At 43.2% G+C, this 26,853-nt stretch overlaps 1 protein-coding gene across 1 annotated transcript in view; it reads left to right on the forward strand.

The window, feature by feature from the left end:
* Window positions 1-16,914, forward strand: part of COL4A5 (collagen type IV alpha 5 chain) — a 358,955-nt gene extending 342,041 nt beyond the window's left edge. The window contains exons 49-51 of the mRNA XM_073547642.1: window positions 6,768-6,882; window positions 9,755-9,927; window positions 13,633-16,914. Coding sequence (XP_073403743.1) covers window positions 6,768-6,882; window positions 9,755-9,927; window positions 13,633-13,714 — 370 coding nt within the window. The 3' untranslated portion in view covers window positions 13,715-16,914. The remainder of the gene's footprint in view (window positions 1-6,767; window positions 6,883-9,754; window positions 9,928-13,632) is intronic.
* Window positions 16,915-26,853: the final 9,939 nt, after the last annotated feature.

Below are 26,853 nucleotides of genomic sequence, written 5' to 3' on the forward strand. Positions count from 1 at the left end.
CCTGCACTATCTTATCAGGAGGAGCTGCCGCCAGGATGCCCTGACGGAAAATTTTGGCCCAGGCAAAGATGGACTTTGCCACCCAGGTGGAAGCGAAGCTGGGGTAGAGAGATGTACCAGCCACTTCAAAGGCCAATTTAGCCAAAGACTCGATCTGCCTGTCTGTAGCGTCCTTAAGAGATGCACCATCCAGTAACTTAGTTTTGAAGGCTGAAGGAAGACCTTATGTCCATCTACAGTGGGGCAAAAAAGTATTTAGTCAGTCAGCAATAGTGCAAGTTCCACCACTTAAAAAGATGAGAGGCGTCTGTAATTTACATCATAGGTAGACCTCAACTATGGGAGACAAACTGAGAAAAAAAAATCCAGAAAATCACATTGTCTGTTTTTTTTTTCATTTTATTTGCATATTATGGTGGAAAATAAGTATTTGGTCAGAAACAAAATTTCATCTCAATACTTTGTGATATATCCTTTGTTGGCAATGACAGAGGTCAAACGTTTTCTGTAAGTCTTCACAAGGTTGCCACACACTGTTGTTGGTATGTTGGCCCATTCCTCCATGCAGATCTCCTCTAGAGCAGTGATGTTTTTGGCTTTTCGCTTGGCAACACGGACTTTCAACTCCCTCCAAAGGTTTTCTATAGGGTTGAGATCTGGAGACTGGCTAGGCCACTCCAGGACCTTGAAATGCTTCTTACGAAGCCACTCCTTCGTTGCCCTGGCGGTGTGCTTTGGATCATTGTCATGTTGAAAGACCCAGCCACGTTTCATCTTCAATGCCCTTGCTGATGGAAGGAGGTTTGCACTCAAAATCTCACGATACATGGCCCCATTCATTCTTTCATGTACCCGGATCAGTCGTCCTGGCCCCTTTGCAGAGAAACAGCCCCAAAGCATGATGTTTCCACCACCATGCTTTACAGTAGGTATGGTGTTTGATGGATGCAACTCAGTATTCTTTTTCCTCCAAACACGACAAGTTGTGTTTCTACCAAACAGTTCCAGTTTGGTTTCATCAGACCAAAGGACATTCTCCCAAAACTCCTCTGGATCATCCAAATGCTCTCTAGCAAACTTCAGACGGGCCCGGACATGTACAGGCTTAAGCAGTGGGACACGTCTGGCACTGCAGGATCTGAGTCCATGGTGGCGTAGTGTGTTACTTATGGTAGGCCTTGTTACATTGGTCCCAGCTCTCTGCAGTTCATTAACTAGGTCCCCCCGCGTGGTTCTGGGATTTTTGCTCACCGTTCTTGTGATCATTCTGACCCCACGGGGTGGGATTTTGCGTGGAGCACCAGATCGAGGGAGATTATCAGTGGTCTTGTATGTCTTCCATTTTCTAATTATTGCTCCCACAGTTGATTTCTTCACTCCAAGCTGGTTGGCTATTGCAGATTCAGTCTTCCCAGCCTGGTGCAGGGCTACAATTTTGTTTCTGGTGTCCTTTGACAGCTCTTTGGTCTTCACCATAGTGGAGTTTGGAGTCAGACTGTTTGAGGGTGTGCACAGGTGTCTTTTTATACTGATAACAAGTTTAAACAGGTGCCATTACTACAGGTAATGAGTGGAGGAAAGAGGAGACTCTTAAAGAAGAAGTTACAGGTCTGTGAGAGCCAGAAATCTTGATTGCTTGTTTCTGACCAAATACTTATTTTCCACCATAATATGCAAATAAAATGAAAAAAAAACAGACAATGTGATTTTCTGGATTTTTTTTTCTCAGTTTGTCTCCCATAGTTGAGGTCTACCTATGATGCAAATTACAGATGCCTCTCATCTTTTTAAGTGGTGGAACTTGCACTATTGCTGACTGACTAAATACTTTTTTGCCCCACTGTAGTTCAGCCTATTTTTAGTGTATCTGTTCTGCATTGTTGATCCTGGGGAAGGCAAAAAAAACCCACAGAGTAGAAGCCAATTTTCTCCATAGGGAAAAAAATTCCTTCCCCTAAGCTGGGTCAACTATCTACCTGTAATATTATGTTATTCGTAACCTTCTATACTGTTACTCACAAGAAAAGCATCCATTCCTTTCTTAAATTCCTTCAGTGAGTTGGCCATCACCACTTCCTCAGGAAGAGAATTCCAGAGCCTCACTGCTCTTACCGTGAAGAACCCTCTTCTATGCTGGTGCAGAAATTGTCTTTCCTCCAAACGAAGAGAATGCCCCCTTGTTCTTGTCACAGTCCTTGGTACAAACAGTTCATTGGAGAGATCTCTGTATTGCCCTGTGATATACTTGTACATATATATTAGGTCTCCCCTAAGTCTTCTCTTTTCTAGAGTAACTAGACCTAATTTTGATAACCTTTCTGGGTATTGTAGTGAACCAACTCCATTTATCATTTTAGTAGCCCGCCTTTGAACCCTTTCAAGTTCAGTAATGTCTTTCTTGAGCACCGGCATCCAAAATTGCACACAATACTCCAAGTGTGGTCTGACGAGTGATTTGTACAGAGGGAGAATTATGTTTTCATCTCGTGTCCCCAGACCTCTTCTAATGCATCCCATGACCCTATTTGCTTTGGTGGCAGCTGCCTGACACTGGGCACTCCAATTTAGCTTCTTATTGACTAAGATGCCTAAGTCTTTTTCCATGTCTGATTTCCCCAGCAGTTTCCCATTTAGTAAGTAATTGTAGCATCTGTTTCTCCTTCCCATGTGCATAACCTTACACTTATCTGTGTTAAACCTCATTTGCCATTTTTCAGCCCAATTCTCCAATTTACTCAAATCTGTCTGTAGTTGCAAACTGTCCTCCTTTGTGTTAACTACCTTACATAGTTTTGTATCATCTGCAAATACTGATATTTTACTGTGTAAGCCATCCACTAGATCATTAATAAATATATTAAATAGTAGGGGGCCCAATACAGAACCCTGTGGTACCCCACTAGTAACCCTGGCCCAATCTGAGTATGCACCATTAATAACGACTCTTTGTTTTCTATCACAAAGCCAGCTACCTACCCATCTACACACATTTTCCCCTAGCCCAAGCTTTCTCATTTTACTTACCAATCTTTTATATGGGACAGTGTCAAATGCTTTAGAGAAGTCGAGATAAATGACATCAAATGATTCTCCTTGGTCCATTTGAGAGCTTACATCCTCATAGAAGCTGATCAGGTTAGTTTGACAGGAGCGATCCTTCATAAATCCATGTTGATATGGAGTTAAACATTTATTAACATTGAGATATTCCATAATGGTATCCCTTAGAAACCCTTCAAAAATTTTACCCACAACAGATGTTAAGCTTACCAGCCTATAGTTTCCTGGTTCCCTTTTACACCCCTTTTTGAATATTGGTACCACATTTGCTTGCCGCCAATCAAAAGGAACAGACCCTGTTTCTATAGAGTCTTTAAATATAAGGAATAGAGGCCTGTCTATCACATTACTTAACTCCCTTAATACCCGAGGGTGAATGCCATCAGGGCCTGGTGATTTGTCAATTTTAATCTTACTAAGGTGGTTCTGCACTTCTTCCTGGGTTAGGCAGGTAATACTTAATGGGGAGTTTACATTATCACTCTGCATTTTCCCTGGCAAATCCTTTTCCTGTGTGAACACTGTTGAGAAAAAAGTATTTAAAACATTTGCTTTTCCCACATCGCTCTCTATGATTTCACCCTTATTGTTCTTTAAAGGGCCGTCACTATCAATTTTAATCATTTTACTGGAAGACAGGCGAGAAACCGGCGGTTCCACCTAGGGGACTCTGCCCATTTACCGACAAGGTCTAGGCTAAAGGGGTAAAGGATGTCTAGCTGCTTCCTTCCTGGGAAGTGCATTTTAGGATGTTCCCAATGTTTAGCCATAGTCGCTTCAAACTCTCTGTCATTGGGAAAGGTCCAGGAAGGACGTTTTACCCGTTTGAAGGAAATGCTCCTGAACAGGAACCTCGTTCTCTTTTAGTTTAAGAGTCTGGATAATGGCCAAAATAAGGCTATCTACCATGTCCTGCATTTTTGAGGTCTAGTTCGAAACAGACTCAGACTGGAAATCCACATCCGACCCAAAAGCCGCCTCCGAGGAGGGGGCATGGGGAGAGGAAGGCATCCTATAGATGATGCAGAGAGAGCCCGCTTCCTAGGCCTTGTAACCGATGTGTCCCTTCGAAGGTCATGGTCAAGTGCGCGCAAATCACCCTGAGGGGCGTTCGGAGCACTGGTGGCCGCAGATAGAAGTGGAAGATGTTCCAGGACCTGGACCAGGTACTGCGATACTTTAGTCAGGTCAGAGACCGACTGAGACATGGCAACAGCCCACTCCGGAGGGAGGTATGTGCTCTCATCCCAGGCATTAGAGTGCTCCTGTGGGGCAGACATGGTGGAAGGATTGCAGGATGGGCAGAAAGAGGACGGCTGACCTGAAGACCACTTTCTTTTGCAGCAGGCATAATGAACCACAGTGGGCTTAGAGGGAGGATGAGAAGCCCCTGCAGAGTTGGGCATAAGTCGAGCCTTGGAGATACTGCTGAAGAGTGGCTATATAGGGGGACTGGGGCCAGGAAGGGGAGAGGGCAGAGCCTATCCGATGCCAGCGATGGACTGCCGAAGGCTGTTAGGTTAGCTGTGTCCCCCTTGTCACATGCTCGCAGGTAGATGAGGCAAAGTCTGAAGGCAGAAGCAATGTCTTAGACCGGCGCACGAGCTGTAGAAGCACAGGATCCAAGATGGCGTCTGGCAACGCTGAAATCAGCAAGCATGATGCGGAGCAGAGGGCGTGGCTAAGCTGCCGGCCAGTAAAACCGAAAGCGAGCGAGGGGCTGAACGGAACCATACATACCTGCAAGGTGTCCACGGTCCTCTTCACCGATGAGGATCGCATCAGGAGCCCTCGGGTAAGTGAAGGTCGCTGGAAACAGGGATCCTCCGCTGGTGACCACCAGAGGTGAGGAGGGGAAAAAAGCAAAGGACCAGAAACCGGGAATCACCCTGAAACACCCCTAAAGGTGACAGGAGATTAGGTCCTGCCTGCGGGTCTGAGCGTGGGCGATGTGACACCACACTGCTCTCTCAGTCGCATAAGTGTGGGAAAACAGTGTGAGAAATTACACCCTGTTACTCTGAAGATGACGAACCTGCAATACAAAGCAAAAAGATTAATAAAACACAACAGGTGACCTGAAAAAGCCCGCCTCCTACAGACACTAAGCTTAAACTGAGGTGCTTCGTGCCTGTCAGTGGGTATATACTACTGAGGAGGAGCTATTTTCCTTTTTTTGCATAGTGTCAGCCTCCTACCGACAGTAGCATACACCCATGGTTACCTGTGACCCCCCAATGAAGCGATAAAGAAAGTCCAGTCTAAAATATATAACTAATTAAAACATATGGTAAAAGCTGTAATGATAAAAAAAAATCAGAATGGCAGAATTCTGTTTTTTAAGTCTCCTCTGTAAAAAATAAATGCAACCAAAAAGTCAAATTGGTGTCGTTAAAACTGTCAGCTCAATCAATGAAAAAGAAAAACGATACACTACCTTGGAAAATGACAACACAAACAAAAAAATGTTTTATTTTTTACCACTTACATAAATATAAAGAATATTTCAATGTGAAGCGAAAAAAGGAGAAATATGCAGCACTCACCAATATAGCTGAAAAACTGTGCGTCTTTATTTCACATGAATTCCATCAATAGATATGTGGACATGCAGGACGTTAGAGGAATGCTAGGGGAGGGAGGTGCCGGACAACGGCCGTTACGCGATTACTCGCTTGTTCGGGTCTCGCGCTGAATTTCACTTTCATGCAGTGTACATCACAAGGCGTAAGTACGGCCCTACTCATTTACAACGTAAAACATATGTATAGTTTTTTTGTCTTGGACTTTTGTAATGTTCGCATGCATAATAAATGTGAGCGTGTATCCATGTGAAGTTGGCTTGCTTGCTGCACTCGGGAGAACTGTTCTGTGAGATCATTGAAGAAAGCTGCCAGTTGTCAGTGCGATGGTTATGAATGATCACAGGAGATTAGTGACACAGGGACTTCATTCACTGGGATAGCACACACAATCTAATTCATATAATGCCCAAGGCGCCATATAGCGGGAAGCAGGGATCAGCGTCTCCACTTAGAGCTGGTGTAAACAGATGGAAATAAAATAAGGTTTTGAGTAGATTGAATTTATTGTGAAGGTGAATGATCACGGATAGAACAGAATGCCCGTGTGCTGAGCGCTCGCAGGATTTGCATGTAGCATCTGTAGTTTAAGATGGCATGTCTCTGAGATGTGCATGGAAGGAAAATAATGGTTATCCATATGATCATGTGTACGGCCAGGAATTCATCAGATAACAGTCTGGGAACACCTTGGCAGATAATCAGGCTGGCTCATTTATCATACATTGGAATAATACCTTTATGTGCCTCCGGACTCAAACTGAACATATTGCTTTCTGTTAGTCACCTTTGTCAGCATATGGGGAAATCATTGCTGCAGATGAATTGTCTGGCATATCTTCCAGCCATGCTGTTCCTATAATTGATGCCACATTGAGGTTAATGAAACAATGAGTGTATTCCTAGTAATAGAAGTGACAAATGAGCTGGGTGGTGGACAGGCTCACAAGGGTGACCGCTAATGGGGACAACTCAGGCATACTGTAACGGCTATACATGGACATCAAGGGGTTTGTGCCAATAAAAAGGTAGTAAAAAAGAATATTGCAAAAGCAAGAGGCATTAATAATTGTGTAGGGTTATTGCATTAGACACCCTTTAATCTTCATTCTCTGACCCACTCAGATGCACCGTTTGTGAAGCTCCCGCCATGGTGATTGCCATTCACAGTCAGACCATTCAGATTCCGCCATGTCCACAAGGCTGGTCTTCACTATGGATTGGATATTCTTTCATGATGGTAATGTAGAAACCACTGTGTCTTCTGTAAATCCACCAATATGTAACCCCACTGCTCCTTTTTTCACTAGGTGGAGGTTTTTCAAATGTTTGCAGAAAATAAATGTCTTCTAGCATCTGCACAGTGCCACCCTGAACATTGATGAAACCCATGTTACTATGATGAAGGCAGGGCCGGCTCCAGAGTAATGTGCGCCTTTAGTAGACAAAGTCCCAATGAGACCCTCTTCAATTTCATTTTTTCCCTTCCCTCATTCCAGATTTTTTATTTTACTGCTTATAAAGCTGTCTGAGGGCTTGGGTTTTTTTTTTTTTTTTGCTTTATGAGCCGCAGTTTAAGAACTTGTTCAGTAAACCTGACTGAACTATATGGCAAGAGAAAAAGAAGCCAGCTCACCTGAAGGCATGTGTAGTGGATAGCCCGGACCACGTGCAGTCTTCACGCAGTAACCAAGGAAAAAGAAAAAAGGTCCAGCTTTGCAAATTCAAGTCCAATTTATTGTTAAAAACAAGTCCAAAACAGAGCAAAAAATGGTGTGTTCACATGAGTAACAAGTAGTAGATTACGCGTTTCGAACAATAGCTTGTTCTTTCTCAAAAAAGAAAAGAACAAGCTATTGTTCGAAACGCGTAATCTACTACTTGTTACTCATGTGAACACACCATTTTTTGCTCTGTTTTGGACTTGAATTTGCAAAGCTGGACCTTTTTTCTTTTTCCTTGAACTATATGGCACTGTGGCTAACAGAACTTGTTCAGTTAACGTGACTGAACTATGTGGCACTATGACTGACACGACGGGCGCGACCAATCAGTGATGCAAGATTTCCGTTACAGACAGAATTAGACGATTATAGTGTTGTGTGTGTGTGTGTGTATATATATATATTTATAGCTCTGGCAAAAATTAAGAGACCACTCCCAAATGTTCAGTTTGTCTGATTTTTCCCTTTATAGATATATTTTTGAGTAAAATGTAAACTGTTCTTTTAGTCTGTAAACTTCTGACAACATGTCATTCGAATTTCCAAGCACTAAATTTTGTTTGTTTTTTCTGAAAAGGAGAAATGGTCAAAATTAAAAAAGAATAAAACAGTGCTTTCAGAACTCAAATAATGCAAAGAAAACAAGTTCATAATCATTTAGAAACAACAATACTAATGTTTCAACTCAGGAAGAGTTCAGAAACAAATATTTTGTGGAATAACCATGATTTTTAAATACAGCTTTCATGCATCTTGGCATGCTTTCCACCAGTCTTTCACATTGCTTCTGGTGCAAAAATGTAAGCATTTCTTCTATGTTTGATGGCTTGTGACTATTCATCATCCTCTTGATTACATTCCAGAGGTTTTCAATGGGTTCAGGTCTGGAGAAGGGGCTGCCCATAACAAGGTTTTCATGTGGTGGTCTCTTAATTTTTGCCAAAGATGTATATACATTCACATTCGTATGCCTATGCTACTACTAACATTGCTACATTTATTTAGAATTTACGGTATCTCACAAAATTGTGTATACCCCTCACCTTTTTGTAAATATTTTATTAAGTCTTTTCTTGGGATAACACTGAAGACATGACACTGTGATACAATGTAAAGTAGTTAGTGTACAGCTTGTATAACAGTGTAAATTTGGTGTGCCTTCTAAATAACGCAACACACAACCATTAATGTCTAAACCGCTGGCAACAAAAGTGAGTACATCCCTAAGTGGATATGGCCAAATTGTGCTCAAAGTGTCAATATTATGTATGGCCACCATTATTTTCAAGCACTGCCTTAACTCTTTTGGGTATCGGGGTCTCTAGAGCTTCCCAGCTTGCCCCTGGAATTCTCTTCCACTCCTCCATGACAACATCACGGAGCTGATGGATGTTGGAGACCTTGCTCTTCTCCACTGTCTGTTTGAGGATGCCACACATATGCTCAATAGGGTTTAAGTCTAGAGACATGCTTGGTCAGTCCAGCACCTTTACTCTAAGTTATTTTAGCAAGGCAGTGGTCATCTTGGAGGTGTGTTAGGGGTCGTTATCATGTTAGAATGGTATGTCACAGTACATGTTGGCATTCATGGTTCCTTTAATGCCAGCAGCACTCATGCAGCGCTCATGCAGCCCCAAACCATGACACTCCCACCACCATGCTTGCTGGTAGGCAAGACACACTTGTCTTTGTACTCCCCACCTGGTTGCCGCCACACACGCTTGATACCATCTGAACCAAATAAGCCTATCTTGGTCTCATCAGACCACCAGACATAGCTCCAGTAATCCATATCCTTAGTCTGCATGTCTTCAACAAATTGTTTGAGGGCTTTCTTGTGCATCAAATTTAGAATAGGCTTCCTTCTGGGACGACAGCCACGCAAACCAGTTTGATGCAGTGTGAGGTGTATGGTCTGCGCACTGACAGGCTGACACTTCTCTTTAACCTCTGTAGCAAAGCGGGCAGCACTCATACGTCTATTCTGAAAGGCAACCTCTAGACATCAGCATCATAATGCACGTGCACCCAACTTCTTTGGTCGACCATGGCGAGGCCTGTCCTGGGTGGAATCTGTCTTGTTAAACTGTTACTGTCTTGAACCAGTTCAACTCTTGAGCGTGCTTAGTACATGCAGTCCGTACAGATCCGAGCGGTCACTTGCCTAGGTTGGCTGGATGCTGGCGACAGCCCTGCGTGTAGGGTACTAATGTCCTTAGCTGCTGAGACCACTACATACATGCAGTGTTCACAGGGCTAAGTGGATACTTGCCCTGGTTGACCGGGTGACGGCGACCGTTCTGGATGTAAGATACTAATGTTCTCCACTAGGTGCAGGGTTATTTTTGGAATAATATACTAACTGTAGACTTTACTTCTCTCTCCTAGCATACTAGTGCCGGTGCAGAAGGTTCAGGACAAGCTTTAGCATCGCCTGGATCATGTTTAGAGGAATTCCGTTCAGCACCTTTCATTGAATGTCATGGTCGCGGTACCTGCAATTACTATGCAAACTCATATAGTTTCTGGCTGGCCACCGTGGAAATGTCTGAAATGTTTAGGTAGGTCAATTCACAAAAAAAGATTTTCCATGTTAAGTTTTTTCTATGACCTTTTATGACATAAAGGGGAGTGGAAGGAGAATCGGTGATTTGTAGTGCATGTATACACAGTTGTGCTCAAAAGTTTACATACCCCGGCAGAATTTTTGCTTTCTTGCCCTTTTTTCAGAGAATATGAATGATATCACCAAACCTGTTTCTCCACTCATGGCTAGTGGTTGGGTGAAGCCGCCCTTTATTTTCAAACTACTGTGTTTTCTCTTTTTAAATCATAATGACAACCCACAACATCCAAATGACCCTGATCAAAAATTCACATACCCTGGTGATTTTGACCTGATAACATGCACAGAAGTTGACACAAATGGGTTTGAATGGCTACTAAAGGTAACATCCTCACCTGTGACAAATGCCAGGAAAATTGTTCAGGATGCAAAGAAAAACCCACAAATAATATCAGCTGAAATACTGGACTCGCTGAAAACTAGCGGTGTGGCTGTTTCAAGATGCACAATAAGGAGGCACTTGAAGAAAAATGGGCTGCATGGTCGAGTCGCCAGAAGAAAGCCAAATGATCCTGATCAAAAGTTCACGTACCCCATTTCTTAATACCGTGTATTGCCCCCTCTAACATCAATGACAGCTTGAAGTCTTTTGTGATAGTTGTGGTTGAGGTTCTTCATTTTCTCAGATGGTAAAGCTGCCCACTTTTGTTGGCAAAAAGCCTCCAGTTCCTGTAAATTCGTGGGCTGTCTAGCATGAACTGCGTGCTTCAGATCTCCCCAGAGTGGTTCAATGATATTGAGGTCAGGAGACTGAGATGGCCACTCCAGATCCTTCACTTTGTTCTGCTGTAGGCAATGATAGGTCGACTTGGCCTTGTGTTTTGGATCGTTGTTATGTTGGAACATCCAATTACGTCCCATGCACAGTTTCCAGGCTGATGATTTCATATTTTCCTCCAGTATTTGCGGATAATGTGCTGCATTCATCTTTCCTTTAACTTTGACCAAGTTTCCTGTGACTTTTTAGCTCACACATCCCCAAAACATCAGTGATCCACCTCCATGCTTTACAGTAGGAATCGTGTTCCTTTTATCAAAGGCCTTGTTGACCTCTCTCCAAATGTAACGATTATGGTCGTAGCCAAAAAGTTCAATTTTGGTCTCATCACTCCAAATTACCTTGTTCCAGAAGTTTTGAGGCTTGTCTCTGTGCTGTTTTGTGTATTGTAGGCGAGATACTTTGTGGCGTTTGTGCAGTAATGGCTTTCTTCTGGCCACCCAACCATGCAGCCCATTTTTCTCCAAGTGCCTTCTTATTGTGCTTCTTGAAACAGCCACACCGCTAGTGACGCGCCCCAGGGGCCGTGGGATACTCGGTACCAGGCCCGTTAACTTCAATGGGAAATGTCACAGTGGCAGTGACCTGGTCCGTGACCCCAGGTGGTCATGTAATTTGGTGTGTAATTAAATGAGAATAAAGTTTATATATGATTCGTGACACCACCTGTGGTATTGAGGTCAGAGGCGACCAGCGCTGCAATGCCGTTCCCCTGGGACCGCTGATATGACACAGCTGAAGTGAAAATGGCTCTCCACAGGCAGAGCAGCAGTCCCAGGGCCGTTGAGAGTAGTTTTTGAGGTGGTGATGTAGCGGGGAGTGAAAATTGAGGCTGTGCCGGGTTGATGACGCAGGAAGGAAACTGATGACGTAGTTGAATGCACTTCCAAGACTTTACTCACAGTTCTGTTCGCGATACAGATGCCCGCTTTAGTGCTGAGTCCTCCAGGCAAGGGGGTCCAGTCAACTCCCAGGCAAAATAAAGTACACCCTTCCAGCACTCCCTGTCAGTTTGTACCTTCCCTGGCCGTCTCCACAATACTGCCTGCTACTTTCCTTCCTTTCAGCATCTCACAGTCAGTGTCTTAGGCCAGCTGCCGCCAATCCTGTCAGATAACGTGACTCAGGCGTTTCTTTGATCCTATGTGGCTGCCTTTCTGGCGAAGATAACTGTGGTAATTCGCTGTGGCCCATAAAGTAGCCACAGCTGTCAGCTTGCTAGTTAAGTCACGATGTACACTCCACTAGGCTAGGGGCCAAGACCCTTCTGTGACCTGGATTCTTCCCTCACCTGACGGCTGTCAGTGTGGGACGAGCCCCACGGGGAGCACTCTCCACTCTTTTCTTCAGGGAGCTTTCCTTAAAAGCCAATCCGTCCAGCAGCTCCTCCTGACAGGAGCTGCTCCAAACACGTCCTGTCACTTCCCCTCACTCTGAGGGAACTCACTAACTGACTACAAATCTCCTGCTCTTTTCCTAAGCTCCACCCACCTCCCAGCACTCTTCGTGTTCCAAGCAGGGGCCATAAAGGTTGCTCTGCTATGCTATGTGTGTGTGGAATGTGGGTATTGGAGTCTAGTCGGGTGCCTCCACCTTACCTGGTCGTGGAATACCACACCTCTGTAGCTACTGGACCCGCAGGGCCGCCACACTAGTTTTCAGAGAGTCCAATATTTCAGCTGATGTTATTTGTGGGTTTATCTTTGCATCCTGAACAATTTTCCTGGCATTTGTCACAGGTGAGTATATTACCTTTAGGCCGGGGTCACACTGGCGAGGAATACGGGAGAGTGAGAGGCGCAAAAAGCACGCATGAGACACGGACAAATGATTTTCTATGGGGTCACTCGCACCAGCCGTATATTTCTCCTCAGTATCCTACGCTCCGTGCCACTCGCAGCATGCTGCGATTGTCAGCGTACTACACCCGTAATACGCCAATGCAAGTCTATGGGTGCGCAAAAAATACGGATTACACACGGAACACACGTGGGACTTGCGAGAAATACGCACCCGGTGTCTTTTAGCAAAGCCGGCAATTCAGTGCGCTATACAGTAAACTCACACTGACAGGTTTAATAAAGAAACGAAAGAATAGATATAGACACATAGAATACACACACATATATATATATATATATATATACATTCTATGTGTGTATATCTATTCTTTCATTTCTTTATTAAAACTGTCATAGGGCTCCATTATATGTCCATTTTGCAAGCCGGCGAGAAAATCTCGCCATACGGATTACATACGGATGCTGTCATGCGCAAAATACGCGACCACACCTTGATTACTGATGACATACGGAGCACTGTTTAGGGGTCATTCATCCGTATTACGCATGTAAAATACTGGCCGTATTTTGCGCAGGTTAGTGTGACTCCAGCCTTAGTAGCCATTCAAACCCATTTGTGTCAACTTCTGTGCATGTTATCAGGCCAAAATTACCAGGGTATGTGAACTTTTGATCAAGGTCATTTGGATGTTTTGGGTTATCATTAAGATTTAAAAAGAGAAAACACAATAGTTTGACAATAAATGGCTTCACCCAACCACTAACCATGAATAGAGATAAAGTTTTGGTGTTATTCATATTCTCTAAAAAAAAAAAAAAAAAAGGACAAGAAAGCAAAAATTCTGCCGGGTATGTAAACTTTTGAACACAACTGTATGTACGCACGCTTCATCCAGATTGTTAGCTAGGAAACAATTTCCATAATGTAGGCTGAGCCGAGTGGCATGTTCAGGTTCTCAGGATTTAGCGAATACGGTCTTATGTCAAAATGTTGACTGGTGTAACCAGCCAGCTGTGATATGTAGCTGTGCTAATAAATGACTCTTCTTTCCATCCTCAGTAAACCTCAGTCTGAAACACTCAAAGCTGGTGACCTGAGAACACGCGTCAGCCGCTGCCAAGTATGTATGAAGAGGACGTAACATTTTGGTGATCTGGCTACCTGTTGAAGAGTGCTAAGATCTCAATTGTCCTGGGTGACAATGGTGCTACTGTGTAGATAAAGCAAAAACCAGATACTGTTTAAAACAATTTCAAATGTACCTCACCAAAGTGCCATATTGAAGATTGTCTGGTGCATACTGCGAGTGGACTCAGAAACGATAAAACCTCTTTCAAGAGAGAAAGCTACGTTTTGGCGAGGATCAACATGAAGTTTTTTTTCCCAGTACCAAAATGGCACTTTTCCTATCAGCAATACGAAGAAACGCACTGAGTATCTTTAAGTAACAAGGCTGCAGTTTTGATAGAAAATAAAAAACACAAAACATTTTTTTATGGTGCTACTAACCCCTCCGTATCCCGAGTTTCAAAATATACAAATGCTAAGCTTGTTTCTCTTTGTAAGTAATGAAATGTGTATATTGTGTAAAACACTTTTTTTTTCTAGTTTATTCAAGAATTTATTTAGGAAAATCCAGTATAAAATCACATTTTCAGTTCACAAATGTATAAGAATAATATTCCAAGATATATGCAACAGTATTTTCTACATATTTTAAGCAGAAGACTACGGATTTTATAGCTTGCTTTTCCTCCTCTCTTCCCTCCTTTCTATCGGACTCTATCTTGGCATTGTCTCTAGCCAGGCTCGTTTTACTGTCGCCAATGCAATCCCGTCTCATCTGGACATTTTCAAACGTTATGATTTTGGACACTGAACACATTAAATAATTAGCCACATTCTTTTTAACATTTAAGTAGCAGGAACCTACATTCTCAATATCCTAATTCACCTGTCACAGGAAACCCCTTCAGGAATCACCAAAGTATTTCACATATGGAAAGTGTTGTCATGTATATTATTGAACCTGGTGTGAATGAAATAAAGAGAGATTGGCTATATTGGTATTTTCTGGTATTCTTGCAAGAAGGGATACAAATGATTTATTTCCCTTGGATCCATTCTCCCCAAAGAAATGTTACTGCTAAAACTAACAAAATGTATCCAATGTTATTACAGTATTATGTACAGACCAATGGTTGTACTTAGAGATTAGCCATTATTTAGTGTATGAAAGAAACACATTAAAAAGGGGTTGTCTCTATGTAACTGCAGACTTCTGAATCCTGACAGCATGTAGTGAGCATGCCCGTCAGGTTTCAGAGGTATTGTCGATGAGAGTGGGAGGTACATGACCACAAATATGCGATTTGGATTCTTCCTGCCACATTCCAACTAGATTTGCCTGACTTCTCTCAAGACAAGTGGCCACATATGCAAATTGTATTCTTGTCGTCTTGTGACTGCCAGCAATACCTGAGAATCCTGACAGCATGCTCATTGCAAGCTGTTGGGATTAAGAAGTCTGCAGTCATGTAAAGTAACTGCAAACTTATCAGAAGACTGGACAATCCAGTACACCTGAATATAATATACTTTGTAACACATCAGAGTAAACTGTTTTTTTATCCTACTGGAATGAAAATTCTTAATTGGTGGGTACAGATTTTCCCATTAATGAGATAGCTGACAGTTAGTGCTCATAAAATTTTATGGAGAACTTATTATAAACCTAGAAACAAACAATCACTAGTATAGAGTTTTAGTGGGGATTCCAGAAAATTAAAAAAAAATAGAAAAATTGATTAACCATTCAAAAATGAATAAGTATAATTTTACTAAATATCTGCTAATCATAAAAGATTCATTAAAATACATAGAGACACAGAGCAAGAAGTTCATGAAAGAAGAATCAGATAATGATACAATACGCATTGAGAACATGATATTGCATTTCCGTAAGAAAGCCAAGGCGAAATGTGCATTTGAGTCAAGGGGTCTTTATTCTTTAGTCAGTTTCACTATACATATAGGTTGTTTGCATTGACATTATTGCTATTGTATTGAGATGTTGAAGGGTGGTATTCTTTTTAGATAATATGAGTTAGGGCTCATGCAAATGACTGTAAAAATCAGATAAGTGCTCTGTCATTTTGATGGATAGCACTCTCCCCTATGTTATTCTATGGGGCTGTGCACGTCCAGTTTTTTTTCTTCGGACTGACTCTGATGACAATTATCCAATGGAAAAGTTTTGCATGTCTTCTGTTTTCAAGATCTGTTTGATGGCACAGAATGGGATCTTTCATTGTTGCCTCCATGAATACAATAGCGCCAGGGTTATGTGCTGATCACACAGGTGCAGAACCTATTAGATAGAGTGGTTTTATCGCCAGGACTGCACCTAGCCAGCATCTCGTCCATTACACCAGGACTGCTCTTATTCCCTGGATGTGAACACAAAAGGATTTTACTAAGTAAGCTACACACATTGTCACGTTGCCGCTGTTACACTGATTAAAATGTTACCTGGGGTGAAAAAATCCATCTTGCGGTTCTTGTGTAATCAGTGTTAGAAGTTTTCAGTTAATGATGTGCCCGTGCTCCAGGGAGGACTGTAAGCAGAGTCTTATCTTCCGGCTCTAAGCCGGAGAAACCAAGGAAAGACCTGCCATAGGTCGCCCGAAGCACAAACATGTTCCTCATCATAGAGACAGAGAGAGAGACACTGTTCTTCAGGGCGGCCTGTGGGCAGGTCTTTCCTTGGTTTTGCCGGCTTGGAGCAGGAAGATAAGACTCTACCTACAGACCCACCCCAGAGAATGGGCAGATCATTAACGGAAATCTTTTAACACTGATTACACACGATCCACAAGATGGATTTCTTCACCACGTTTCATTTTAATCAGTGTAACAGCGGCAACCTGACAATGTTTGAAGTTTACTTAGCAAAATCCTGCTGTCAGGTTCGCTTTAAGGACCTGCGTACATACCTGCTAATTACTGATCTCTGCCTCATCTTTACATGCTTCCAACAATCCACTGTGACTGCTGTGTCTTGTTTGTAAATGTGTACAATAATGTACATGATTTGTGTATTTTCCATGACTTCTGTTATGTACAATAACTGTTTCTATAAACTTTCATTTTTACGTTATACTGTAACTTCCAGGCAATCTTCTCGATAAAGTGCTTAGCTTCTTCACTAATGATGAGATTTTGTACATATTGTATAACCTTTGTTAGAATGGCTTATGGATTATGTTAAGACAAAACATTTCAGCGTCACTTTCCCAACAGTAATCTTAATAAAATGTTATGACATTTCAGTACCACCAATTTTTGTTATTTTTAGGTCTAATTTTCCTGAAAGATGTTTATCTGTAGTAATTTCAACTAATTCATGTAATTTCAAGTGATCCTATCCTTAACCAAGAGATACTAAATGTTTCTTTCCAGAAGAGGGCGCTATTGTTTTATTAAAAAAGTAGTAATACATTCTAACTAGATCCGAACAAGAACATTTAGTTAAGGCCTGTTTCACACTTCCGTTTTTGTGTCCGCCAAACAGATCCGTTTCCGTTTTTTTGACGGATCCGCGGTAACCGTAATGGAAGTCTATGGGACAAAAAAAAACGGATCCTGCAAAAAATGGCAGATCCGTTTTTTTACGGAAAACAACGGATTTTGACGGATTTGAAAAAACGGAAGTGTGAAACAGGCCTTACGGACAAAAGTTCTAGAAAATTATCAGACCTTATGAAATATATTAAGAGGCTTTAGAGCATCTACAGTACGTGCTTTGTTGCAAACATTTCTGCATCAAAATAATGTCTCTTGACATGAAAAAGGCCGCATAAAAAAGTGCATTTTTGATACGTTTTTCCCAATTCATCAGAATGGGTGAAATATGCTGCAAAATTGCTGAAAGAATTGACATGATGAGGCTATGAAACTGCTTCGGCTCTGCAAGAGAAATAATAAGCAACGTCTGTATGAGATTCATTCAGAGATCTCATTCACTTTGCTGGCACAATAAAAATGTATTTTTTCAACGGGAAAAACACAACTGCAACTTGTGCACATAACCGTACATTGAAATCTTCTCTTAGGCTGTGTGCCCACGATGCGATTTTTAAGCGTTTTTGCCGTGATTTTCGGTGCGAAAACATTTAAAAATCGTGTACAGAACGCACCCCATGCATTCCTATGGCATTCCGCACATGCTGTGCTAATGCTGCGCTTTTGTCCGCGGCGGAAACATATTGCGGAAAAAAATCGCAGCATGATCATTCTTTTGTGCGGAATCGCAAAGAATTGCGGCGATTCCGCACCCATAGGAATGCCCACCATGTGGGAAGTTAAGCGTCTCATGTGCGGTTGGTACCCACGGTGTGGAGGAGAGGAGACTGTCCTCCAGGCCCTGGGTACCATACCCCTGTAAAAAAAAAAAAAGAATTAAAATCGGGGTATATTTACCTTCCGACGTCCTGCGCTGCCTTCCCGGGCCACAGCGTTCCCAGTAATGCCTTGCAGCAAGGTCCTGTGATGACGTGGTCTCGCAAGATCGCTATAGTAACGCGAGACCAACGTCATCACAGGTCTCGAAAGGCATCGCTGGGAACGCTGAGACCCGGGATGGCAGCGCGGGATGTCGGAAGGTAAATATACCCCGATTTTTTTTTTTTTATCGTTAACATTTTATCTTTTACTATTGATGCCGCATAGGCGGCCTCAATAGTAAAAAGCTGCTCACTTGTCAAACACTATGTTTGATGAGTGTGACCAACCTGTCAATCACTTTCCAAGCGATTCTTCCAATTGCTTGGAAAGTGCTTGAGAAAATCGCGGCAAAATCACGAACAGAATCGTGGTAAAATCGCAGTGAAATCGTGGAAAAAAACGCGCGATTTCTGGGAAGGAGTCCGGTTTTCAGTGTGCGTTTTAACACGCAACGTGGGCACATAGCCTTACACTATTCTTAAAAGGTTATTCCCGTCTCTGCCTTTTATGGCATAACTGTTTCTAGATCTCGGGGCACATATGAAACAGTTGAGAGCAGCTGCACTATGCTGTTTGTGTCACACTCCCCCCAAAAAAATATGAATGGGCATCAAGCTGCACTGTTTCCACAGCTTGGGAGTTATGCCAATGGCAGAGCTCGCTCTATACTGTTTCCACAAGTCTTATTCAATTTTATGGACGTTACATAAACTGCATGCCTTAAAAGTTAGAGAAGAAAATAACCCTTTAAAAGATAGGGGAACATTTGACATGAAAAAAGAATAATTTTAATTAGTAGTTACTTGTAGTTTGTAAAATTGCATTTAAATTCCTTCATTCTTTTTTGGACCCCCATATGCAGAGTACTGCCGTCTTCACTGCAACTATATCAGGACATTGTCTATCCGGCACTAATTTTCTCTTGATGTGCTTCCCACCCCTCCATGCTGGTATTTCTGAGGCCATGTTCACACCTTCAGTGTTTGGTCAGTATTTTACCTCAGTATTTGTAAGCCAAAACCAGGAGTGGATCAATCAGAGGAAAAGTCTAATAGAAACCAGTCACCACTTCTGGATTTATCACCCACTCCTGGTTTTGGCTTACAAATACTGATAGTGTATAACTATTAGTGTGAATGCAGCTTATTACACAGCAACAACAAAATGGTAGTGAATATTTAAAGACGACAATTTAAAGGGAGCCTGTCACCACTTTTTAGGCCTACTAGGTAAAAATATCATTTAATTGAGTGTCAGCTATGCGTTCCACAACTAGTTCTGAAACCCCCTGACTCCCCATGTATCACCCATGAAAACCTTTCTATTTGTCCCGTGCTGTATGTTAATCTGTTCGATCCGCTCCGATGGGAGTTGCCGCTGTTCCGTCACCCCACCCCTCCTCGGCTTGCTGTATGCATTCTTCGTTGTGAAGAATGTTGATCGCGTACATATTTTGCGCGTGCGCAGTATGCTTTGCCCAACTGAGGGCAAAGCCAAAAATTAGTAGTGCGCATGTGCCGGCACGCAGTTGTTTCCTATGTCCCGGAAGTATTTTGCGGCCATGCCCACTACTGATTTTCAGCTTTGCCCTCAATTGGGCAAAGCCTACTGCGCACGCACGAGGTCACATTTCAATGCACACGTACAAAATATGTACACGATCTGCGATCTTCACAGCAAAGAATGCATACAGCAAGCCGAGGAGGGGTGGAGTGAGGGAATAGAGGCAACTCCCATCAGAACGGACCAGACATATTAACATACAGCGCGGGACATATTAAAAAGGTTTGTATGGTTGATACATGGGGAGTCAGGGGGTTTCAGAACTAGTTGTGGAACGCATAGCTGACACTCAAATGATTGATATTTTTAAATAGTAGGCCAAAAAAGTGGTGACAGGTTCCCTTTAAAAACCTGCTTTACTTAAAACAAATGAAGATTAAAAAGAAATGTTTCATTGGTACACAGTCATTGAGAACTCTTTACAATTATATATTGCAGCCATGACATTTAATATCATAGTTCGCCGATACGGTCATAATAAAGTTATGTTTGTCTACTGAATACAGCAAACATTAGCCAAAAAAAAAAATCTTTAAAAAATTGGAGTTATAAAAAAAAGTTCAAAACTGTCTCTGTTCAGTAGTAGTATTTTCATTTTTACCAGTAAGTGTTAACATAGCGTGGCAATTTAATGACTGTTCAGACCATGAACAGGCACACTCTGCACCCTTGGAGTTGCCAGACAGTGCATTTTCTACCTCCTTCCCCTAGGAAGTGCATTGAGCAGCTTGGCAACACCAAGGGTTCACCAAAAGTGTGCAGAAGTAAGACAGGGCGAAGTGCAGCCTCACACCCTTCGGCAGCATTTAGGCAGGGCTCGCTCTAGGAAGCAACTACTGTCAATCAGAAGTGGAGGAAGGGCTGCAATGTTTCGCAACTGTGCACCAAACTCTTGGCCACACGGAAGGCAAGCCCAAACCTCATTTGCACATGAATTAGGTGTTATTTCCTCAGGTATTGTACCAGTAATGGGTACACTGGTAGTATGATTGTTATAGGGGCTAGGTACCGTACAGCACTGGACAGCCTATTTAGATTTTTTTAGTTGTGACAAGCTCCATTTCACCATTAGTGCAGCGCTACATGCACCAAATAGTAGGATATTCTGAATCACCACTAAGTGGGTTGCAGAGGGAACTAAACTGGGTTTTGCTTTGTTTCCACATTATACACTAAGTGTATACGGCTTAGGGGGATCATGCACCTTGGGAGGTTAGTTCTGCTTTACACTTAACATGTTGTGGAGTAAATACAACTTGAGTTATACAGCTCTGGCAAAAATTAAGAGAACACTGTACAGTTTTATAAAAATCAGCTTCTCTACATGTCTAACAGCCATTCCATTCCAGTGTCAGTTGATTTCCAGAATACACCTCATTCTACTTAATGTGGTTCTGATTAGGTGATCACCTGAACCAAATCTTATTTAATGAAGGAAAGTATAAAAAACCCTATTGTTCACAATTCTCTTGCAATAGGACAAACTGGATGGCAAAACAAGTGCTAGTAATATCCCAAAAGTAATAGGAATGAAAAATAACTTTTAACCATGCCAAAGGAGTTGAAAAGAAAAGTCCTGAGTGAAGAAAAGGGCGGCTCAATTCTGGCTTTACTAGCAGAGGGATACAGTGAGTGTCATGTTGCTTTCATCCTTAAAATTTCTAAGATGGCAGTCCATTACAACAAGGTCAAGCAGCAGACATTGGGGACTGCAAAGCTACAGACCGGCAGAGGACAAAAACAACTCTCCACTGACCGTAAACGCAGGATGACATCAAGTGAGCTACAAAATGAATAGCAAATGGCGGCTGTGGTGAAGTGCACGTGAGAAAAGTTCGTAACAGGCTCCTACAGGCAGGGCTCAAGGCATGTAAAGGTAGAGAAAAGCTTTTCATCAATGAGAAGTAAAGGAGAGTCAGGCTGAAGTTTGCCAAAGACCATAAGGATTGGACCATAGAGGACTGAAGTAAGGTAATCTCCGATGAGTCTAATTTTCAGCTTTGCCCGACACCTGGTAATCTAATGGTTAGACGGAGACCTGGAGAGGCGTACAAGCCCCAGTGTATTGCACCCACTGTGAAATTTGGTGTAGGATCGGTGATGATCTGGGGATGCTTCAGCAAGGCTGGAATTGGGCAGTTTAATCTTTGCGAACAATGTATAAATCAAGCCGCATACAAGGTTATCCTGGAAAAACAGTTGATTCCTTCTGCTCAGGAATGTTCCCCAACTCTGAGGACTGATTTTTCCAGCAGGACAATGCGCCATGCCACACAGCTAGGTCAATGTGTGGATGAAGGACCACCACATCAAAACCCTGTCATGGACAGCCCAATCTCCAGACCTGAATCCCATTGAAAACCTCTGGAACGTAATCAAGAGAAAGATGGATAGTCACAAGTCATCAAAGAAGAACTTAAATTTTTGTACCAGGTGTGGCATAAGGTGACCCAAAAGCAGTGTGAAAGACTGGTGGAAAGCATGCCAAGAAGCATAAAAGCTGTGATGAAAAATCATGGTTATTCCACAAAATATTGATTTCTGAATTCTTCCCGAGTTAAAACCTTAGTATTGTTGTTTCTAAATGATTATGAACTTGTTTTCTAAGATTTATTTGAGGTCTGCAAGCACTGCATTTTTTGTTATTTTGACCATTTCTCATTTTCTCAAAATAAATACAAAATTTAGTGCTTGGAAATTCGAAGACATGTCAGTAGTTTATAGAATAAAAGAGCAATTTACATTTTACTCAAAAATATACCTATAAAGAGAAAAATCAAACGAACTGAAAATTTTGCAGTGATCTCTTAATTTTTGCCAGAGCTGTATGTAAAAAGGTTGTACAGCAGAGATCACATTTCATTCACTTTAAAATAAAAATATTTTAGTGGATTGTTATATTTTTAGGTGTATTGCACCTAACCAGTGGATGACACCAACATGTGTATCTCACAAAATTAGAATATCATCAAAAAACAGGATTTTTGGTTACTCACCGTAAAATCTGTTTCTCGGAGCCTTCTTTGGAGGACACAGGAAACCATGGGTGTATGCTGCTGCTACCAGGAGGCTGACACTATGCACAAAAAAGTTAGCTTCTCCTCTGCAGTATACACCCCACCAACTGGTACTAGGATAATCAGTTAGTGAGAAAGCAGTAGAAGAAGCAAAAGAAAAACAACTCAAACTGTAACAATATAACACAGCAAGTAGAGCTGATAAACATGGGAGCGTGCTGTATCTTCCAATGAAAGCTCAGAGAAACAGATTTTACGGTGAGTAACCAAAAATCCTATTTTCTCTATGTAGTGTGAATATAAAAATTAACTCAATATTTCGAGTCCTTATTGAAATATACAGAATGCATTCAAACCATTACAGAGCATTTCTGGTCACACAGTTCAGGCAGACAATGCTCATAGTGACACAATCTTGAGAATGATTTGCTTATTCACCTCACAAACAGTTCTAAGTTTATATATGTTTGTTGTTTGTTATTGTGGTTTTATCTAAATCCATGTGGGCTTTTCTCATCGTTTGACGTATGCCTGGTATCTCAGTTCATCCTACCTTGAAAGCTGGCCACTGGAAGGGCAGGGTGAAACTAGTTACACATAGTGTAAATCAATATATAAGGCCAGAGAAACATGACTAAGACAGAAGCAAAAAACTTGGATACGTGTACAGTGTTGATGCCTGCATAAGTGGGGACACCCGTGCAGGGTTCTCAGTCTTGGTGTTGCTTCCCTGAATTTCCAGACAGATGTTTAAAAGCCTCTTGGTGATGGATGATGTGAGTATATGTACTTAATCATTATATGTATTTAATCTTTGTATGTACTTAACCTTTGTATGTTAAAATATACAAAAGTGTACGCAATCATACTATTCAATCATACTATTCCTTTAATTTTCAACTTTAAAATAAAATTGTGTTATATCGCAAGTAGTAGCCTTCTCTAAAGCCGTATCCGAACCTTAGTGTTAAAAGCTTGGCAATACACTATTGCTTCATTGGGGGACACAGGAAACCATGGGATGTCCCAAAGCAGTCCCTGGGGGAGGGAACAGTAGGAACAAGATTCAGGTCGGAGAACTCGCCACTGCTGCCTGCAAGATCTTTCTACCTAGGCTGGCGTCCGCCGAAGCGTAGGTATGTACCCTGTAAAATCTGATGAACATGTGGATGGAAGACCAGGTTGCCACTTTGCAGAGTTTCAGGGCGGATGCCCTATGGTGTACCACCCAGGAGGTGCCCACTGCCCGGGTAGAGTGTTCCTTAATCCCAGGGGGAGGCACTTTGTTCTTAACCAGGTATGCCTCCAAAATTGTCATCCAGATCCAGCGAGCAATCGTAGCCTTGGAGGCCAGCAGGTCTCTACGCACACCCTCTCTCTCGTTCTAGAGTCTGTCTTCCTAAAGGGGGCAGGGTCCTAAGCCAAACAGACCTGCACCACCCTGACCACATCTATCCTGTTCAGTGAACGCTCCAAACAAAGCCGGAACCGGGTAAAAGGGAGGAAAATATTCTCATTTAGGTGAAAAGCGGACACCACCTTGGGAAGGAAAGAAGGAAGAGGCCGCAAAACCACCTTGTCCTGGGGGAGAACAAGGAAATGGGGGTGGCAGGAAAGAACCTCAAATTCCGAGAGGTACCTAATTGAGGTGACGTCCACAAGAAACACCACCTTCCAAGAAAGAGAGGTCTTTCTGAGAGGTTCAAAAGGAGAACTCCTAAGGGCCTCCAGGACCAGATTGAGGTACCAGGGGTCCACGTGTGTCCGGTACGGGGGCGCAGCATGCACTACCCCTTGGAGGAAACTTCTGACCCGAGACCGGGAGGATAGGTTTTTCTGAAAAAAAGAATAGAAAGCACCGACACCTGGCCCTTTAGCAAACTAAGAGCCAGGCCAGCGTCAATTCCCGCCTGGAGAAATGCCAGAATGGAAGGGAAAGCAAAGGACTCAGGCGGGGTGTGATTAAATTCACACCAGCTGAAATAAGCTCTCCAGGTCTGACAGACCCGGGACGACGACTGCTTTCTAGCCTGGATCATAGTCTGAATCACCCGATCTGAAAACACTGACGCTTTCAGAACCGCGGTTTCAACAGCCATGCCGTTAAATTGAGTGACCGAGAATTCTGGTGGCAGATCGGTCCTTGGAACAGAAGATCCGGGCTATCTGGAAACCTCCAGGGGGTGTCCACAAGAAGTTTGATGATCTCTGCAGACCAAGACCTCCTGGGCCAATCTGGTGCAACCAGAATGACCAACACTCTTTCCACCTTGATCATCTTCCACAGCCTTGGAAGATAGGGGAGGAGAGAAAACAGATTGCCTTTCCCAACTGTGACCAGGGTATTGCCAGAGCGTCGCTGCTGACCGCGAAAGGATCGCAAGACCTGAAAACGAACCGTGGAACCTTCCTGTTCAGCCGAGACGCCATTCGGTCTACATCCAGAGACCACTCTGCCGTCGTGAGACCCTTGCAGGTGAGAAAATCAGTGGCCCAACTATCCACGCCAGGGACATGTACTGCAGAAATCTCTGGAACCGTTGTCTCTGCCCAGAGGAGAATCTTGGATACCTCAGCCATCGACAAGGGACTCAGAGTTCCTTTCTGGTGATTGCCATGTGCCACCACCATGGTATTGTCCTTTTGAACTCGGATTGGCAGACCCTTGAGAAGCCTTTCCCAGTGGTGCAGGGATAGAAGAATGACCCGTATCTCAAGGATGTTGATAGGCAGAGAAGATTCCTTGGCCAACCAACGACCCTGGACAGTTAGGTGGCGAAGAACCGCACCCCAGCCGCGAAGACTGGCGTCTGTCATCACTTCCTGCCAGTGAACGGGAAGAAAGGACCGACCCTGGAAGATGAGAGGGGATGACAGCCACCTTTTGAGAGATAGTTTGACTCGGGAGGAGAGCAGAATCGGACGATCCAGAGAGAGAACAGACTTGTTCCACTGAGAGAGGATGGCCTGTTGAAGCGGTCTTGAACGGAATTGCGCAAAAGGAATCGCTTCTGATGCCATCCTTCCCAGGACCGCTAAGGCCGAATGGAAAGGAGGCAGTCGATGACCCTGCTGAAGGATTTCTCTCTTCTCCTTGGGAAGAAAAACCCTTGTCTGGTGGGTGTCAAATAGCATGCCTAGAAAAATGAGGCACCGAGTTGGGACAGGGCAAGACTTTGCCCTGTTGATTAGCCATCTGAATCAGAAAAGGGTGTCTAGAACAATGGACAGACTTTCCTGGACCTGATAAACAGATTGAGCCTTTGAGGATGTCGCTGAGGTATGGGAAGAGCACTAGACCTCTTATCTGCAAAATGGCCATTAACGCTGCCATGATCTTTGTGAAAACCATGGGAGCAGTTGCAAGCAAGAACGGCAGGGAAACGAACTGAAAATAGGCCTGCCGCACCGCAAAACGCAGGAATCTTTGTTGCCCTGGGAAGATAGGGACATGAAGGTAGGCATCCTGGATGTATATGGAGCACAGGAATTCCTGCGACACTGAAAGCAATCACTGAATGAAGGGACTCCATCCTGAAATGTCGCAGACGGACTCTTTTGTTCAGTAACTTTAGATCCAAGGTGGGCTAAAGCGTGCGGTCCTTCTTTGGCACTGCAAAAAGGTTCGAATAAAACCCATTGAAACGTTCCTAGTCTGGGACCTTAACTGAGAAGGGAGGCAATGGATGCAAAGAATCCCAAACCAGAGAAGCATCTCTTGGAGGACAGAGTTCGAAGAATGGATCTTGGGGCCGCAAAACGAAATCTATTTTGTATCCTGAGGTTACAACGTCCTTGACCAATGCGTCCGCTCTGGAATTGTCACGACGACCAGTCCTGTGTGATACGGCCCGCAGGCCGGTAACTAAAACAAGACACGGGGGAAGGGGAAACAGTAACAACGGTGGGCCCTGCAATAGGGAAAGGGGACGAGGAGACCTCCTGCACTCCCGAGTCAGTGTCCCTAACGTTCCCTATGCCGGTTCCGCACCGGGTGCCGATGAGGAACCTGTTGCCCTAGCACACCCTACACCTATCCCTTGCTAGGGAGCTGGGTGGTGCAGGCACTGGCCCCACCGCTGTACTAATACACACTAAGGAAAGACACAAACAGGAAGGAGCCTAGTGCTCCGAAACGCACATCGGGGTCACGTGCAGGACTGCCCGGTCATCGTGAAGGCTGCATTTGAGGTAA

The sequence above is a fragment of the Dendrobates tinctorius genome, unplaced genomic scaffold, assembly GCF_039654945.1.
Source record: "Dendrobates tinctorius isolate UK_male_01 unplaced genomic scaffold, ASM3965494v1 ptg000154l, whole genome shotgun sequence".
Lineage (NCBI taxonomy): Eukaryota > Metazoa > Chordata > Amphibia > Anura > Dendrobatidae > Dendrobates > Dendrobates tinctorius.